The sequence below is a fragment of the Lissotriton helveticus genome, chromosome 9, assembly GCF_964261635.1.
Source record: "Lissotriton helveticus chromosome 9, aLisHel1.1, whole genome shotgun sequence".
Taxonomy (NCBI): domain Eukaryota; kingdom Metazoa; phylum Chordata; class Amphibia; order Caudata; family Salamandridae; genus Lissotriton; species Lissotriton helveticus.
This window is the reverse complement of record NC_136070.1, coordinates 464,786,388-464,803,757: the sequence shown is the minus strand read 5'-3', so window position 1 is coordinate 464,803,757 and position 17,370 is coordinate 464,786,388. Positions and strand designations below refer to the sequence as shown.

The following is a 17,370-nucleotide window of genomic DNA, read 5'->3' as shown; positions in this document are numbered from 1 at the left end:
CCTCACTTCTCACTGCAATAAAATCTGGAGCTCATTATTTCACCTGGTGGTATTATTAGTGGCTAGGCAATGGAAATACATCACAGAGGGTGATCATTCGTTTTAAGTCCTGGGTGTCTGAACTCTGCACTTTCCAATAGAATAAACTATTTTTCATCAAACGTCTGGAGAAAGGGCATCTCTACACAAATGGGTGGGGAAGATCCCTTACACGTTTCTTAAATGCCTTACACAATGAGTCTGGGATTCTATGATCCCTTAAATGGGTTCCTGATGAATGTTTATGGCTGAGGAGAGATCCAGTTACATCAGTCACCTGGAGAGAATGTTACACTACACTGGGTCTTTAGACTGAAGACTTGGGGTACCTCGCTGGAGTCCAGGGAAACCTCTTTATGGTGGAGCTGAAGAAAATAATTTTTATGAAAAGGCTGTGTATGGAATGCGTGTTACAAGTATGTCTATGTTAGCAAAAGGCTTCTGGAGGTAAACCTCACACTACCCTTTCAAAAGTGATACTTGAACTATTATAATATAATCTATTTGAAATCTATTTTTGACAAGTGTGATGGGTGATCTAAACTTTAAAATATACCATTTAGTTAGGTTTAAAATAGCACTTGGCTTTGTATCATTGTGCTACGTAACTTTTTCTTCACACAAAGCCCATGTGTTGTAGCACATTAAACATCTTCATAGAATACCTCAAATACTACCATTAAAACCACCTTTTCGAAGTCTGTCCACCACCTGGCAGCCAACAGTTTAGCCCTGCGCTGTACATAGAAGTGAGGAAAGCCTGCACACACATCTGAAAATGCTGCAATAGTACAAACAGAGATAGTGCAATTCCTACATATGCACCATCCAGTGTACTGGCCATCATGGAGGCGTAATTGTTAAATGAGTCTTTTTTGTATAATCAATTCTTCAACTGTTAATTTCTTTAAAATGCCTGAATGTAACAATGCACGTTCATTAGTGCTTAATTATAGACCAATACAAACAATAAAAGTAGGATGATTCTGAAATGTAAAGTAAATAGCTGCTTGGTTTTTCAGATTTGGCAATACATGACTGCTGTATATAACTATCTAGTGAATTCATTTTTAAAAGGGAATATCATGCACCTTTAATGGAAAAAGGAGGGAAAATAATTTCTCGGCTTTTGAACTAACGACAACTTGCGTAATCCTCCAGTTTTACAAAGTAATCTTGTTTGAGGAGGGGAACATATTAGGTTACAAATAAAGATGCAGATATTCTAAAACCCAAATGAAAATATTAAGACTCACACATATGTACAAACCTTAACATAGTCCACTCTTATTCCTCTTCGCAGACGGGACTCCGGCCTGTGTGGTGTTAAAGAGTACATGGCGAGGCTATAACATTTTTAGGTTTTGCCAGCATAGTGCTTGTGCTGTGCATTCAAAGTCCTTTCTAAGTGGAAAATTTTGTAAAAGGGGCTTAGAACCCGCCCCTTACTTACCTGAACTTACCATTGGTTTATTCTAACGGTGCTCTAATTTACGTGCTCCTGACTGGCCATCATGTCGCCCGCTTTCCCTTCCACTCTTGGTTTGCCATCCTTGCCTGGCTTTGAGCATGGACCAAGTACAGCTTCCGGTTACTGGCTACGGGCCAGTGTGCTTCCACTGGCTACTTCACCCTAAAGATATTTTTTGTTTTGCATTTCTGAAGGAGCACTCCTTATGAAAGCACCTGCAGGCTGTCTTCTCTTCTCCCATTCCATCTGCCAAAAGCAGCCTCCCCGCCACTCCACGTTGCGCCTTCATTTATTGGCTGTTAAAAGAGGACTTCCAACAGAGCCACTTTTCAATTAGGCTGAGCTTAACTAAGGTTTACCCTGAAAGCGTGCATGGAAGACCCACATGACATGAAGCTCCTACTAGTGTTAGTTCGAACTGTGGCAGAACAAAGTGAAACGCTGCTGCTGATTGCATTGTTTTGGTGGCACTAGCTGAACCACAGAAATTCACTACAAACTCGCTCCTTTGTCCATTTTGTAGCTGCCTTTGTGCTGGTATTTCACAATGCAAGCACAACACCACGAGTCCAGGTTGCGTGCTGCTGTATGTGTTTGGCTTGATTTTTGGGACGGTGGCTATTCAGCTATCTTGGTGTCTCTTTCTGTTCCGCTGCTTGTGCATTTCTCTTTTTCTATGAGCATGCCAACCCTGAAACAGAATATTCCAAGACTTCTCAGGTAGGTTTGCCCCCGTAGCCGCTAAGTATTGTGCTGCATCTTTGTGGGTTTCCCTTTATTTAATGATAAATAAAGACAGAGTTTTAACTTGGAGTATTATAGTACGATTTTTAATGTTAAATTCGCAAACCTGTTACGAGAGACCGGATGTTCTTTGTTCTAGTGCGAAAAATGCTTGTTAAGGTCAAGACATTTTAGGACAATAGCCAGCTTTTAAATTAGGCGGAGCTTAATTGAGGCTTGCCCTAATAGCGTGCAAGGAACGTTACACGAAGTTCCTCCTGGCGTTAGTTCGTTTTAAAGGGGTTTTGGCAAATCACTTAATCTCCCCGAGCCTATAGCAATAAATGAATGTGACTGTGTAACTGGTGCTCACGTAAAGCGCTCCAAAACCTTCAGATGGGATTTGCACTACATAAAACTACAACAACAAAAACAAGCGTTGGCAAAGCCAATTGGTTTCACCTCTGCAAAATCTATTGGTTTTGTCAATATTTTTAGACATGTTATGTTGCAGCGCTAGCTGCTATGCAGCATGTCTTAAAGGTTAAAATGCTGTATGACGCAGTCAACGTTGTCCATGTCATAGCTCTTATTTTAAAAAACTTTAAGCCATATTGTACAGCAGCTAGTGCCGCTGTGCAACATGTCTATGCGTTGACTGAGCCATACTGCTTTTCTTCCTGTAATCTGCTAGCGCTGTTGTGTAACACGTCTGAAAAGCATTGGCAAAACAAGACATTTTGCAGAGGCGTTTCACTATTGTCTGTTGGTCAAGCAAGCCATCTCCCCATCAGTACCTTCATTGCACTAGCCTCTCGCTGGTCACCATCATGGACCTCTCATGTGAGGAAGGCTGGAACCTACAGCAGTGGTTCAACCTAACAGAGGACAGTGCCAAGGGCAGGAGGAAAACAACTTCCCTTCGTTAGGCAGTGAACAAAAAATAGATTATCCGGAAAGTGTTATAGTTCTTGTTTTCTGCAACACTGCTGAGAAACGAATGAACCAGTTCACTGTCATCTCAACTGAATCATTTGTTCCACCACACAATGTACCTTCGTGCAGCACCCATACCATGTGTGTCTTGTTAAGGCTTTTATGCCTCTCTAGCGAATTGCACATTTTGTAACAGGCAACTGCAGTTTTTCCTAAGGCATAAGCCTAAAAGTACCACATACAAAGAATCTTGGATGAAATGCAACGACTGGCAAAATGTCACACATATGAGGCTGCTTGATGACACTGTATGTGTATATATGAATGTGGTGCTCTTCACATATATCCAAACATGATTGGTGATTTCCTTAGACCTCTGTGATGTGATGTGACTGTACAGACTAAAAAATGTCTGAACTCTGAGCCAACGAGACCTCAGTTATTTTAGAGAAACCTCTGAAGTCTGAAACCTGAGCCTGTAAATTCTGTGCGTAAAAAACTCTGCGCTCCAAACCTTGAGCCACCGATGTCTGTTCAACTTGATGGACAGATTCTGTTTTAGGCTTGAGCTTTTGATATCTGCATAACCTTGTGGACTGTTCTGCTGTTTGAAGGCTGGTCCTGTACAACCTGTGTAACTCTGAGGCCTGAGCCTGAATGATCTATTTAACCTTGGTGATAATCTGCTGCCTGAGGCCCAAGCCTATAAGTAACTTTGTGTAATTCTTGCATTGGAATTTCAAGTCTTTGAGATCCATGTAACTTGAGAGAAAGCACTGCTGTATGATGCTTCAGTCTGCAAGATCTGTGTTACCCAGCAGACACCTCTGCCTGTAAAGAGTGAGGCACTAGCAAATGTGTAACTTCATGGATAAATCTATTGTCCTAGGCCTCAGATTATACGGTCTGTGTAACCCAAAGACCTACAGACCCATCTCCCTGCTCCCGCTCCAGCGAAAGTCATCAAGAAAGCCAGCAACAGCCAACTCGCCACATTCATCAAAGAGCACAACATCCTCGACTCCTCCCAATCAGGCTTCAGAAAAAAACACAGTACGGAAACTGCCCTTCTCGCCGCACCAGACGACATCTGCACCTTACTGGACAAAGGAGAAAGAGCAGCCCTCATCCTCCTCGACCTCTCAGCGGCGTTTGAAACAGTCCTAACCATAATACGCAGACTCCATGACGCAGGTATCCAAGACATGGCCCTCGACTGGATCCGCTCCTTCCTCTCTGGCAGAACGCAGCGTGTCAGACTCTCCCCCTTTCGTCTCGGACCCTACACCTACCACCTGCGGAATCCACCAGGGGTCCGCCCTCAGCCCTACGCTCTTCAATGTCCACATGGCTCTGCTCGCTCCCATCGGCAGAACCTACGGACTCAACATTGTGTCATATGCAGACAACACCCACCTCATCCTCTCCCTATCCAACGAACCCAACACCGCCAGACACAACTTTCGAGAAGGCATGGAACAAAACGGAAGTACTCATCATGGGCCCCAACCCCGATGCCGGGAACGACACCTGGTAGCCCTCGGAAGCCCGCCCACCCCCAAGGACTGCGCAAGTAACCTGGGAATCATTCTGGACTCAGAGCTCAAAATGGACTGCCAGATCCCCTCCGTCTCATCCTCCTGCTTCCACACCCTCCGCCTCCTAGGTACGACCTTCAAATAGGTCCCCCTCGACCACAGACAGACCGTCACTCACGCCCTAGTCACCAGCATGGTCGACTACGGCAACACACTCTATGCCGGAATAAACAAAAACCTCACCTGCAAGCTACAGAACATCCAAAACGCCGCCGCAAGACTGGTCCTCAACCTGCCAAGAAACTGCCACATCTCCCAGCTCCTGCGCACACTCCACTGGCTCCCCATCAAAGCTAGAGTCACCTTCAAGATGCCAAACCAAGCCTCACAAGGCCCTCCATGACACCGGACCAGCACATCTGAACAGCCGACTCAAATTCCAGGCACCCCAAAGGACTCTACGATCAGACCAGCTCTCCTACGCCGTGGTCCCCTGCACCAGAAAGACCAGATCATGAGGTCGCTCCTTCTCCTTCCGCGCGGCCAGAACCTGGAACGACCTTCCGCTCCACCTCAAACAGACAACATCGCTCCCCATCTTCGCAAGAAATCTCCAAACCTGGCACTTCGACAGACTCCCTCTTTGATGGACTGGAACCTGTGACCCCCCCCCCCCCTAACCCCTCAGCACCTTGAGACCCTTACGGGTGAGTAGTCGTGCTTAACAAACACCTGATTGATCGATTGATTGGTTGATTGATTGATTGATTGAAAGACCAAGACTGCTGCCCAAATGCTCAGTCTAATATCCTCATAACAGAAGAGATAGCATTTTTGTCTGAAATGTATCCTCAGGTGCAGTTCTGCTGTGTGAAGCCGAAAGAAAAGTCTGCGTAAGCCTAGGGCAAGTTCTGCACCCTATAGTTTAAAGGTGTCTGGATTCTGTAACCTAAGAGATGTCTCTGTTCTCTACAGTGTGAGTATATAAGATCTGCATTCTTCCCAAACCTCACTGAGCAGTTAAGGGCATACCTGGACATAAAAATTGTTGAGCCTGGTGATTTCACCCTATGACTGGCCACATAAAGCTATGCCTGGTTACAAAATAGTTGTGTTTGGGAACTCTGGTTAAACATTTAGAGTAATGCCTGGTTACATGATGATTGTGCTTGGGCAACTGAGACTGTACCTGGGTTTTTAAAGCTACGAGTGAGGATATGAAGGCAGTGTCTAGACATGGGTTTCAAATTGGCTTTCTTGACGCTGTAATTGATGTGTGAGGTTGTATTTACCAATATAATATGTATCTGGGTATGTGATGCTGGCACCCATTACATTTCTTAGCTGCACAACAAAACACTTCTACTTGCGCTGGTAACTTTTTTTTAAATAATTTTATTAAATGTATACTGACTGTAAGAGGTCAACAGCCATCCTGCACCACATCCTGAGATGTCATATTATCATAGTTCGTGCAATGTCACTTCTTGTGCTGCCATGTGAGGTCAATGTGTACATAACAGCACTTCTTCTACCCTAGCCATTTTGGTACATTCATGTCCTTGAACACAAGTAGGTACTGTCAAAGTTATTGGAAGGTGGGATAAGGAGACAAAAGTAGGAGCCCTCTCTTCGAGTATAGGCCCAAGTGGGAGGTCTTCAATCTCCTAGTGTGGTAAATTACAATGTAAATAGCAAACATAACATCAATAATTGCTTCTCAATGGATTCATTGTTACATCACACATTACAAGCACAACGGTAACTGCAACATTAGTTTGAAATACGTTTTTTTCTTGGCAGCACAAACTCGAAATTGCTCGCTAGCAGGCAGAGCCACACAAGATCCTGTTAGTATTTGCCTGTGCGCGCAGGCACAACATACTTGCGGGATTCGCTAATGTGTACTCGACAAGCGGCAGCGAAACATGCACTCCGGCCAAATGCAACAAGCTGCCCTTTCCAAGTGCAGCCACCTCAATGAAATAAAACGTGCGCTGTCTTACCTTCAGTGCCTCCTCAGGGACTTTGTGCTGAATTTGTTCCAAAGCGTACAGGTTTGCATGTGGAGGCCACGTTAAGGAATTTCACAACAGTCAAAGAGGTTAATTCTGAGCATGCGCCACAGAGATGAATACAATGCGAAGAGCTTCCCTGGAGCAGGGTATTAATAGACGGGGCTTGGGCGCGAGCGACAGCTGACGTACACCACATTCTCATCCGCGCAGTAGAGATTACCTTATTTTGGTATTAGAGATTATACACCGAACATCTCCTTTCGTCGCCCCACAATGCACTCCGGACCCGTGGGTAACTGATGTGACTCTGCTGTGACTGCCCAACTATCTGAGAGGGCCTCGCAAGTGGTAGGGAAAAATATAGAAATACTATTGCTATATATAAATCTTGTGACTGAGGTTGCAGTAAACCACAGAGCGACAATAGAGAAAACGTGTTTAAAAATCATTTAAAACAAAACAGTGTTTATAAGCCTTTTCCCTGCGACTGTTGCGAGTCGCAACTTGCGACCCTGTGTAGATACCTTGCATTTGGTCCCGGATGCAAAAGATGCTTTAAAGCAAAAGGGGTTATTGTTTTCTGTATACGCCGTTTCTCAACATGTACCGGTGCACGAGAGGTCTGTGCTTCAGGGGTGCGTGCGGTTCCACGAGAAAACACCGGATAAACTCGCCCGCGGGTGTGTAACACCATCCAGCAGTATGTGGGTCACACAGAGGTCTAGATTTCCCACTTGCGTTACAGGAGAGGAGATGGTTTTTCAGGGAGTGAGTGGTCGTTATGAAATCTGTGCACAAGCTAAATGTCTCGCGTTCGAAACAGGACGGGGCCAACTCACCCTTTCATCCTACCTAGTTTCACAAAATGCGTTCCTTTATATATCACCAAAAGGCAAGACCGCGGCAAAAACACGTGGTACTTAAAATAATTGTTCGTGTAAAATAATATATGGCAAAGGCAAACCTTAATAGACAGATTTAAGGATTGCAGGGTCAGAAGAATGATAGCAGAAGTTGGTAAAGCGACCTCGGAAAATAGGGCACAGTCGCACCTGGTTACAAAGCCTCTGAGATTGTTGAGATTGTCGAAGAGGGTGTAACTAGGAAAGCATCTTGACACAATAACTGTACACCGGGGGGGGGGGGGGTTATTACTTCGCAGTTTGACTTGTTCTGCATTGTCAACCACCTAGGCTCAAACCTGAGCTTTCAAGCCTTGTGCTTAGTGCGGTCAAGAAACTATGGCAGAGCTACAATGGCCATCTTGAAACACGAAAGCACCCTGTTTGGCATCTTTGCCAGTTCCAAACCCTCCATTACCCTTTGAAAACTTGGCCTGCTTGTTTCTCCTGAGAGTTAAGTGTACAAAGGGAGTAAACTGGTGTTCGAATTAAAATACACTTCAACATTAGTGATAAACAGAAGAACCCACCATAGCCAGTGTCCAGTAACCACCACTATACCAAAGTTAGGAGAGAAGTCCACCGACCACATGAAGAGTGTACAAATATTGTAACCACCGGGAACAAACAGCCCTGACCAGCCTTGCGGGTATCAGTGGATGCTTGGCATGCATGCCTTCACAAGCATGTACTCAAATAGTGAACAATATGCCATTAATATTAAGAATTTGTATAAGAATCGTGTGCTTCTAGAGGCGGTTCAAGATATTTGTCAATCGTCAATAATAACATGCACTATAAATACAATGAAATCCTCAATATGACATAGATCTTGTTTTCCAATTCCAAAATGACATGGAATTTACTTAAGACCCAAGATTTAATAATCAACGACATGCTTTGGCAGCTCTGTTAATGTGTCAGCATAAACAATTAGCAGCCATGAAAAGCAAATACCCAAGGTAAAGTTGTTAATTCAATGAAAAGCCTGAACAAGTATAGTGACATGGCCTACAATACTTTGTGGATCTGGGAGGGAGCAATAACACAAATCATAATAAATCGTTGTATCTCGAGCACAGTTGTTTGGATCAATGAAATGAAAAGAGATTAAAAAAAAACAAGCCACACTTTACCTCGGAGTCACTAGACTGCTTCCCCAAGACATGGGAAGAGTCTTTAATTTCAACACCGCAAGATGGCTGAGGTGAGCATTGAATGTCATCAACCACTTCAAGTTAGTATTGGTTTAATCAGGTTCAGTATGATTCATCGCCAGCAAGGCCAGAGTTTGCTAAAGCCTTACTCAATAAAAAAACGAAGTTAAGAAGATAAATTAAAAACCTTTGAAGCTCTCCCTGGTGGGCATCTATTAGTTGAACTTATATTAAAATGAGAGACAAGATAAGGATTTTGAAAGAAAGGAGGAACTAATCTGATACATCCAATTTGAAAAGGAAAAAGATTTTTGTGTGGTGTCCCTTTAGGACAATCATGTCTTGGCTATAGCTCTTATTTTGTATAAGGACACTTAGATGACATAGTAGATGGCTGTCCAGTAGCAAGATTCTGCAGAGGTATTTGTAGGCCTCTTTGTTTTTGTCCCAGTGGAGGTTGAAATCTGCACAATGTCTGCTCAGTGGGTCGACAAAATGGGAAGTTCAGTGGTTGAAATTTGGGGTTTGTAATATCAAGCGAGGGACTGAAACAAGGAGGAGGTTTTACAGTTAATCATTTTGAAAGCGACTCCTTGTGGATACAGGCAACTCTCCACCCCAGGAGTTTCTATTCTCTAAAGGTGGAGGATGTCACCTTCTTGTGCTAGGATAGTGGTATGAATTGAATAACGTGACCAGGCGTCTCGGATTTGCTGGGAGAGTCCCGTTTTTTTCCCAAAGGAATGTCCTGGCGTCCAGATACTTTCTTCTAAAACAAAAATATACCCCGTTTTTAAGAGAGGGTCTGGTGAACCTGCACATTAATCGCAGTGTAGTGCAGACTCACATTTCAACCGGGCCTCTCTAAAGAATTGAGGACAGAAGTTTACTTGTTTAGAATGCCTGCTGCGCAGTCTCGCCTCATTCAAGCAGCACAGCAGGATTTAAGTATGTGCATGCTGGGCCCCCCAGCAGCCTGACCCTAGAGCTCTTTACAGAAAGGGGAGGGAATATTCTATTTTGAAAGAGTGTGTGTGAAGCCCTGACACCTAATTGGTCCTAATCAAACATTTAGTCTTATTTCTATGTCTGTGTTCATCCCAGTTTTTCGTTCTGAAAATCTAGTCAGCCTAGGTATGTCGGATGATGTGTCCGAGAATGCAACAGCAGCAAGGTTGCAGTCTTAGATGAAAACAAATAACGAAGTTGTCTGAAAGGCGGCAGACCGACTATTCTAGTGGACAGGATTAGCGAGATGTGTAAAAGATGGTCACCAGGTGGAGATAAGGTGATTGTTTATTGTTCCCTGACTGAGTTTAGGATTTCAAGCTAAGGAGAGAGGTGTGTTGTGGGATCTGTGATCACACAGTATTTTTGTGTGTATCTGAGCCAATGTGCACAGAGGAATGCTCTGAAGCACGGAGGTTGGTGTGTGTGGAGTGTTTTAAAAATAGGTGTATCAAGTGACATGTAAAGGGGTTGTGAGAAAGTATATCCTATTGTATTTTCATTGCAATTGTTTGCAGACTTGCATTCGCAGTTTTTTTTAACTCTGCCCCCTGCAACACTATAAGCCTCAGTGTATGAGCTTTGACCCCCAAAACATGGGAATACTGGCTAATCAATCCCCAATTAACATACTGAACTTTACAGTGAGGGCATAGTATATGGGGCAGGGAAATACCCCAATGGCATGAAAAGTGAAATGTCACCTGTGGACTGCAGCAAGATGTTTTGCCTTCCACTAGGCTGACAAGGAAAACATAGCTTCAGGGTTACATATATAGCATGACTCCTGTAGCTTTATAAACCTGTAGGCAAACCTATAAAAATAACTGTTTTTTTTTGACAAGAAAGAATCCTACTTTACATTTCTAAATACATAACCCCTAAGCAGACCTTGTAGTTAACAAGGTATGGTACCTGGCGTTTAAAAGTGGTATATGCAAGAATTTGGTACTTGCATGTACAGTGACTAGACCCCAAAAGCTACTTTCAATGTAAAATGGCATTAGTTGTTCTATGAAAAAAAACTAAAGTTCACATTAAAATTATAAATCTGCTAACTTTGGTCTGGGACAAGCTACATAAATAGTTCAACCACCCTTTTTCATATTTATTAAAAATCTAATTCAATGGTGTAGTCAGATTTGTAATAAATAATTAAAGAAAGTGACGTTTAAAAAGTTAGATTTTGTATTCCTGGAGTGACCATGACCACTAAAAAGTGAAACTGGACTGAACCTTGCTGGTGGTCTTTGATGGGAGGCCCTTAAGGGCTGTCCCAAAGGTCAGACTTGACCAAGAGTAGCTACCCCAGAAAGTTTAAAACTGTGGTACTTGGAAAGATTTGGTCTTCCAAGACATTCGGAGCATCTGTAGGACCAGGGGGCAAAGGTGTCTGACTTTGAGAGGACTTGGTCTGATATAGCTCCAGGTTTGCCCCAGTGGAGGATTTTGAGGTCTAATAAGGAAAATAAGCTCAAAGGTAGAAATCATGACCGGGTGAAGGTGTGAAAAGTATTAAGGCGACAAAAGGACTTTGGTGGCCATGAAAATTAAATGTTTCTGCTCTGAGCTGTTCCCCGCAAAACCAAGAGCATCAGCGGCACCAACGGCTATCCAGCTTTGAGAAAACTACACCAGATACTGATTGCTACCTTGCCCAAAGGAGGATTTCAACTTCTGTTCCAAAGACTAAGGGCCTGAGTTAGATCTCGGCGAACGGCTACTCCGTCATAACGGTGACTGATATCTCATCTGCTGAAATATAAATCCCATAGGATATATAACAGGATTTATATTTCGGTGGATGGGATATCCGCCACCGTTGTGATGGAGTAACCCATCCGCCGAGATCCAAATCAGGTCCTCAGTCAGAAGGTAAAACCTTTAATTGAAATGACCCGCTTGTGGGGAGCCGATCTCTGTTCCATTGCGGTCAGTCTGAAATAGTGTCTCGCTCCCAGTGAACTGCAAATAATGGTTTCTGGTTGGCGGTTTTTGTCTTAAATCTTGAAAAAATCATATCCCCAGTTCACTGCATCGGATTTTTGTAATTTTTGTGTCAATTTACTCTTTTGTTAGAAATTAGTTGGGGGGGGGGGGGAAATCGCCATTGTGTTGTGTTTTGACTTTTAACTGTTTAGATGCTGCTAAATCCTTAACACATTTTCCTGAGTTAAGTCGGTCTGCTCTGTGCCACAATTACCAGGGGGTTGAGTCCAGGATTACATTATTGAAGCTGTTTTTTACTCCACTAATTTGGGGCTCTACTTCTTGTGATTGACTCCTATTCACCCCAATTAATAACACACTTTCTTACAAAGTTATTTAGGATCACAGCTCCAGGGGGTTAGTGCTTACGGGCAGGGCTTTAAGTGAGATGAAAAAACTGGGTTGTCTCTCAAAGGGGCTTAGCCAATGTAATTAAGGGCGTGGCTTAAAACCACCACATATGGTAAAAATCTGTGCTTAGTACAGTGTGCCGCCCGACTTGTATTTTACGGTTTCTGTCATTGCATCCAGGTATATGATACAACAACAAGTAACATCATACCTACAACAAGCCAGGGCTATTGGCTTGGTCAATGGTTGTTGGTTGCATAGGATAAATAATCAGCAACTATGGCTTGTATTTTTATTTATTTATTTATTAAGTTTGTAGAGCGCGGCAGCTACCCAAAAAGATTTCCCGGCGCTGGACGGGCAAAGTGCTGGTACAATGAAATTAATACAAATGAACAGGTTTATTGGTTGAATAGCCAGGTTTTAAAGGCTCTGCAAAAGCGTATGTAGCTGGTTTCTTTGCGGATCTCAAGGGGGAGAGAGTTCCACAGTGTGGGACCTAGGTATGAAAAAGACCTGTCCCCCATCCTGGCGAGTTTGATTCTAGGTACAGTGAGGTTTCCGTGGGATGAAGACCGGAGGTGGCGAGAAGGAGTGTAGGGGCGTACCAGGGATTTTAGGTATTGTGGAGCAGTGCCCATTTTGATTTTAAACATGTAGCCCAGGGTTTCGAATTTGATACGACTCTCTACCCAGAGCATATGTAGGTCGCGTTGATGCCGGAGATGTGGGCAGTTTTGGGAGTTTTGTATGTAATATTGAAAAAGCTTTCACTTAACCGCGGTGCAAATTCTCCCACAGTGAGGGAGAATTACTGAGTGGGCGGGGCTGCGACGGCCAACGGACGTGCGCGGCACCAGCGAGGTAATGCTTGTGACGGCCATTGGCCGACGAGAGCACGGAATGGGTTAAAGCCCTGGTGACAACACGACAATGTTGCTGCTCCTGAGTTTCAAAAAGAGAAAGGAAATCCAGAGAGAGAGAAAAGGACTCTCTAAGGATTTCCCTTCCCCTACAACGCTCACCTGGCATGACGTCATGCCGTAACTTCTCCACTAGTGAGAAGTGAGGAGTGTGAGCAGCGCATATCGATGTGCCTGCTGTCACTGCAGCAAAACACACAAGATGATGGACGGAATGTTGCACAATGGCAAAACATTCACCCCCAGTCATAGATTTGTGTTTAATCCATCGTTATTTTGCTCACCAAGTCACCCCAGTTCAGACAAGGCCATATGCAAATCAGTCTTGACACTGTGCCTCATGGAAACAGTCCAGCCCGAACTGCCAAACCATGTCTTCCCTGGACCGGAATCAAGCATCCTAGGACCGGTTTCTGGCTATCATCCGTCTTCAGCCAGGATAGCTTGACTCTAGTGGCGTAGTGACCACGGGACCCACGTCTGGGCACACCCTTCCCACACAGGGTGAACAGCAAAACACAAGATTATTATTATTATTATTAATGGAGTTTTGTTAAGCGCATTCTACCCGGAGGCCTCGTAGCGCTATATTGTTTGAGTCAGGAGAGATCACAGAGCCAGATTAGGTGAAGAGGAGCGTTTTCAGTTCCTTGCGGAACTTCAATAGATTAGGCTCGCCCCGGAGGGTGTCAGGCAGGGAGTTCCAGGCCTTGGCGGCATTCCAAGAGAAGGAGCGTCCTCCCCATCTTGCCCGTTTAGTTCTATTAACGGTGGCCAGGAAAGCTGAGCTGGATCTCAAGCTTCGTTTAGGAAGATAAGGGTTTGCAAAGGAGCAAACCATGGCTGGGCCAGTTTTCCACATGGCTTTGTGCATAATGCACATAGATTTAAACACGACTCTGGCCTTGATGGGCAGCCAGTGCAGTTTCCTGAGTGCGGCTGTGCCTGAGTCTCGCCGGCCCAGGTTTAGAAGAAGGCGAGCCGCTGCATTCTGGGTAGTCTGCAGTCTTCTGGTAGTGGAAATAGGGGCTCCTAAGTACAATGAGTTTCCGTAGTCCAGACGGGAAAGGATAATGGCCTGCACCATAATCCTTCGTGCCTGGAAGGGAAGAAGAGGCAGCACCTTCCTGAGCATACGCATTAGGCCAAAACAGGTGGCAGATAGAGTAGTGGCTTGTTGCTTAAAATCCAACTTTGAGTCCAACCACATGCCCAAGCTCTTTATTTGGGTTTTGGGTTGGGGTGGGGTCCCCATATTAGGGGGCCACTCTAGCGCGAAGCTCGGGGTTGGTGAGTTACCCAGAAACATAAGCTCCGTCTTCTCACCATTGAGCTTTAGGTGTGAGAGGGTCATCCAGTTACTTATTGCTGCCAGACAATTCATAAGATTAGGGGGAGAGGTGTTCAGCTGGTTCATGGATACCACTAGTTGTGTGTCGTCGGCATAGGTTACTATATCTAGGCCGAACGAACGCACGATGTCCGCCAGAGGTTGAAGGTATACATTGAATAGGGTAGGGCTCAGAGACGAGCCCTGTGGTACACCTTGCTCAAGGGGCCAAATTTTTGAGCGGGCGTCGTTCTCGACTACCTCGAAGGAACGTTCCTCCAAAAAAGATTGGAGCCATATTATGGCATTCCCTGAGATTCCTATATGACGCAGGCGGTCAAGGAGGATGCTAGTATTGACGGTATCGAAGGCGGCACTGAGATCTAGCAACATGATTGCTACAGTGCCGCCTTGATCCATCTGTTTCCTAGCCAGCTCCGTCACAGTCAGCAGGGCCGTTTCTGTGCCTAATTTTGGGCGGAAGCCTGCTTGGGAGTCGTGGAGCAGGAGGTTATGTTCCAGGTATTGGGTGACAGAGGCATTGATATGTTTTTCCAGCAGTTTGCTGATCCAGGGGAGGAGCGAGATTGGGCGATAATTGGCCATGTTATTGGGGTCCAAGGTAGGTTTTTTTAAAAGTGCTTTGACTTGGGCACGTTTCCATGCTGTTGGGACTGTGCTTGTGGCAATGGAGGAGTTTAAGATTTTAAGGATTATAGGACAAGATGATGGACGGAATGGTGCACAATGGCAAAACATTCACTCCCAGTCACAGATCTGGGTTTAATCCATCGTTATTTTGCTTGCCAAGCCACCCCAGTTCAGACATGGCTATATGCAAATCAGTCTTGACCCTGTGCCTCATGGGAACATGGCTTGGCAGTTCGGGCTGGACTGTTCCCATGAGGTTAAAGGGTCAGACTGATTTGCATATGGCCATGTCTGAACTTGGGTGGTAGAGTGAGTTAAAGAATGATGATGGATCAAACCCAGATCAGTTGACTGGAGGGGGAGTGTTTGATTTGCTCAAACGCTTTGTCCATCATCCCCTTTGGTATCGCTATGTTTGCCCTAAGTTGGCAGGGTATGCCCAGACGTGGGTCCCTTGCTCACTCTGCCACTGGATTCAAGATAGCCTGGCTGCTGAGGGTTATGAACCTGAAACCGGTCCCAGGATGATTGTTTCCGGTCCAGTAAAGACATGGCTTGGCAGTTCGGGCTGGACTGTTCACATGCGGCACAAGGTCAGACTGATTTGCATATGGCCATGTCTGAACTGGGGTGGTGGCGTGAGCTAAAGAATGATGATGGATCAAACCCAGATCAGTTGACTGGAGGGGGAGTGTTTGATTTGCTCAAACGCTCCGTCCATCATCCCCTTTGGTATCCCTTTGCCGTCACTGCAGTCCGCCTGTGCCAGGCACAAAACAGAGCCTGATAGGGAACCGTTTCGAGGCCCCCTTTTAAAAACTGCCGGTGCTCAGCACCAGTGAGACCCGGCCCACTTAAAGCCCAGCTTACGGGAGAGAGAGATTATGGTTTCTGGGTTAGAATCATTAAAAGCCACATACTTTATTTTTAAATTAAGACATACCACCATGATTGTATCTCTTTTTGTCAAAGAATATAAACACCACACAAGTTTTTTTTGTTTACTACAGTCAGATGTGTTAACTACATAACATGATCTAATCCGTAGGTGTCCATGTCTACATCACATTATTTGTTATCTTAAAGGCCCTAAAAGTTTTGAATACGAGTATGGGCATTAACACTTATTCCAGGTCTATAAACTTTACTGACTATGACATCACTAACTCAGCCTCTTTTTTTTCAAACTCCTAATCATCTCTCACACACACACACACACACCCCTGACACATTGAAACCAGGCTGGATAATAAGCATATAAATCAATGGAGTTTGGACCACACATTGGAACAAGGAATCCTACACTGGCGCAGTCCAAAATACTATATCATCAAACCACAGCTCTAAAAGTAACCACTATTGTCCCTCCAGATGGCATTCTGTTGTCAACCAACCTCCCTGTCAAGTCCAGATACACTAAAGCATAAAGCAGTACACTAGCAGACTTTCCAAAGTAGGACTCAACCACTCATGGGCATAATTCATGAAGGGTTACCCTCCCCATACTTCATTACAGAAGCTTACTACTAACCAGAGCACAAATAATTTATCCGGTTTCCTAAACGAACTGCTAAAAATCAAACTGAAGCTGGATCACCTCCATGAAACGACACAAATATTTTAAAAAATAAATAAAGTATTCCAGTTGTGAAAGCTCAACCCAGAAACCATAGTGACATATACCCTTCTCATACTTTTTTGAGACCAGGGTATATGTCTCCGATTATTATTTCTAGGTTAGATTTCAAGGTTCATTGTTTGTGGTACTTAATACTTGTTTTGTACAGGCCAGAAAATTAGGATTTCTAAAATCAGGTCACAACCATCCATCCGGTCTGATATAAAGCTCTCTTGGCTTAAAATTGAATGGCCATAAGCCACATAAGAAAAAAAAACACGTTAGGTATTCACACACAAGTGGGTGCAAATATCACCCTTAGTTAAAATGCAGGAGGACTATGGTATCACATTTAGGAACAGCATTAGGTTTAAAGTGTATGCATCAATAAGACCTCACATTTGACCACTAGCACATCAGGTTGAAAAATCACCGTTGGTGCAACCAAACGGGAATGACACTTTCTTCAAACAATAAAATGGTTTGAAAGGAGATGATACAAAGGAATCAATGGCTGAAGGGAGGGTTGACCCACAGTCCCCGCTTATGCTTTCATTGTTGGCACACACCCAACACCTTTTTTTTTTTTTCAAAACAAACCAAATTCACCTTATTATTAAACAGCCAGAGGGAGGCACCGTAAGCAATATAAGATCCTGACAAATCTTACATAAAGTGCTAAAGCCTACTTTATGTATACTGCTAAAACAGGAAAT

The 17,370-nt window shown here is 44.2% G+C and overlaps 1 protein-coding gene across 2 annotated transcripts in view; it reads right to left on the bottom strand.

The window, feature by feature from the left end:
- The window catches only part of CEP170B (centrosomal protein 170B), a 420,899-nt gene that overhangs the window by 207,395 nt on the left and 196,134 nt on the right, over nucleotides 1-17,370 (bottom strand). For both annotated transcript variants that reach the window (XM_078660287.1, XM_078660288.1), the window contains exon 5: nucleotides 6,714-6,772. In XM_078660287.1, the coding sequence (XP_078516413.1) occupies nucleotides 6,714-6,772 (59 nt within the window). The remainder of the gene's footprint in view (nucleotides 1-6,713; nucleotides 6,773-17,370) is intronic.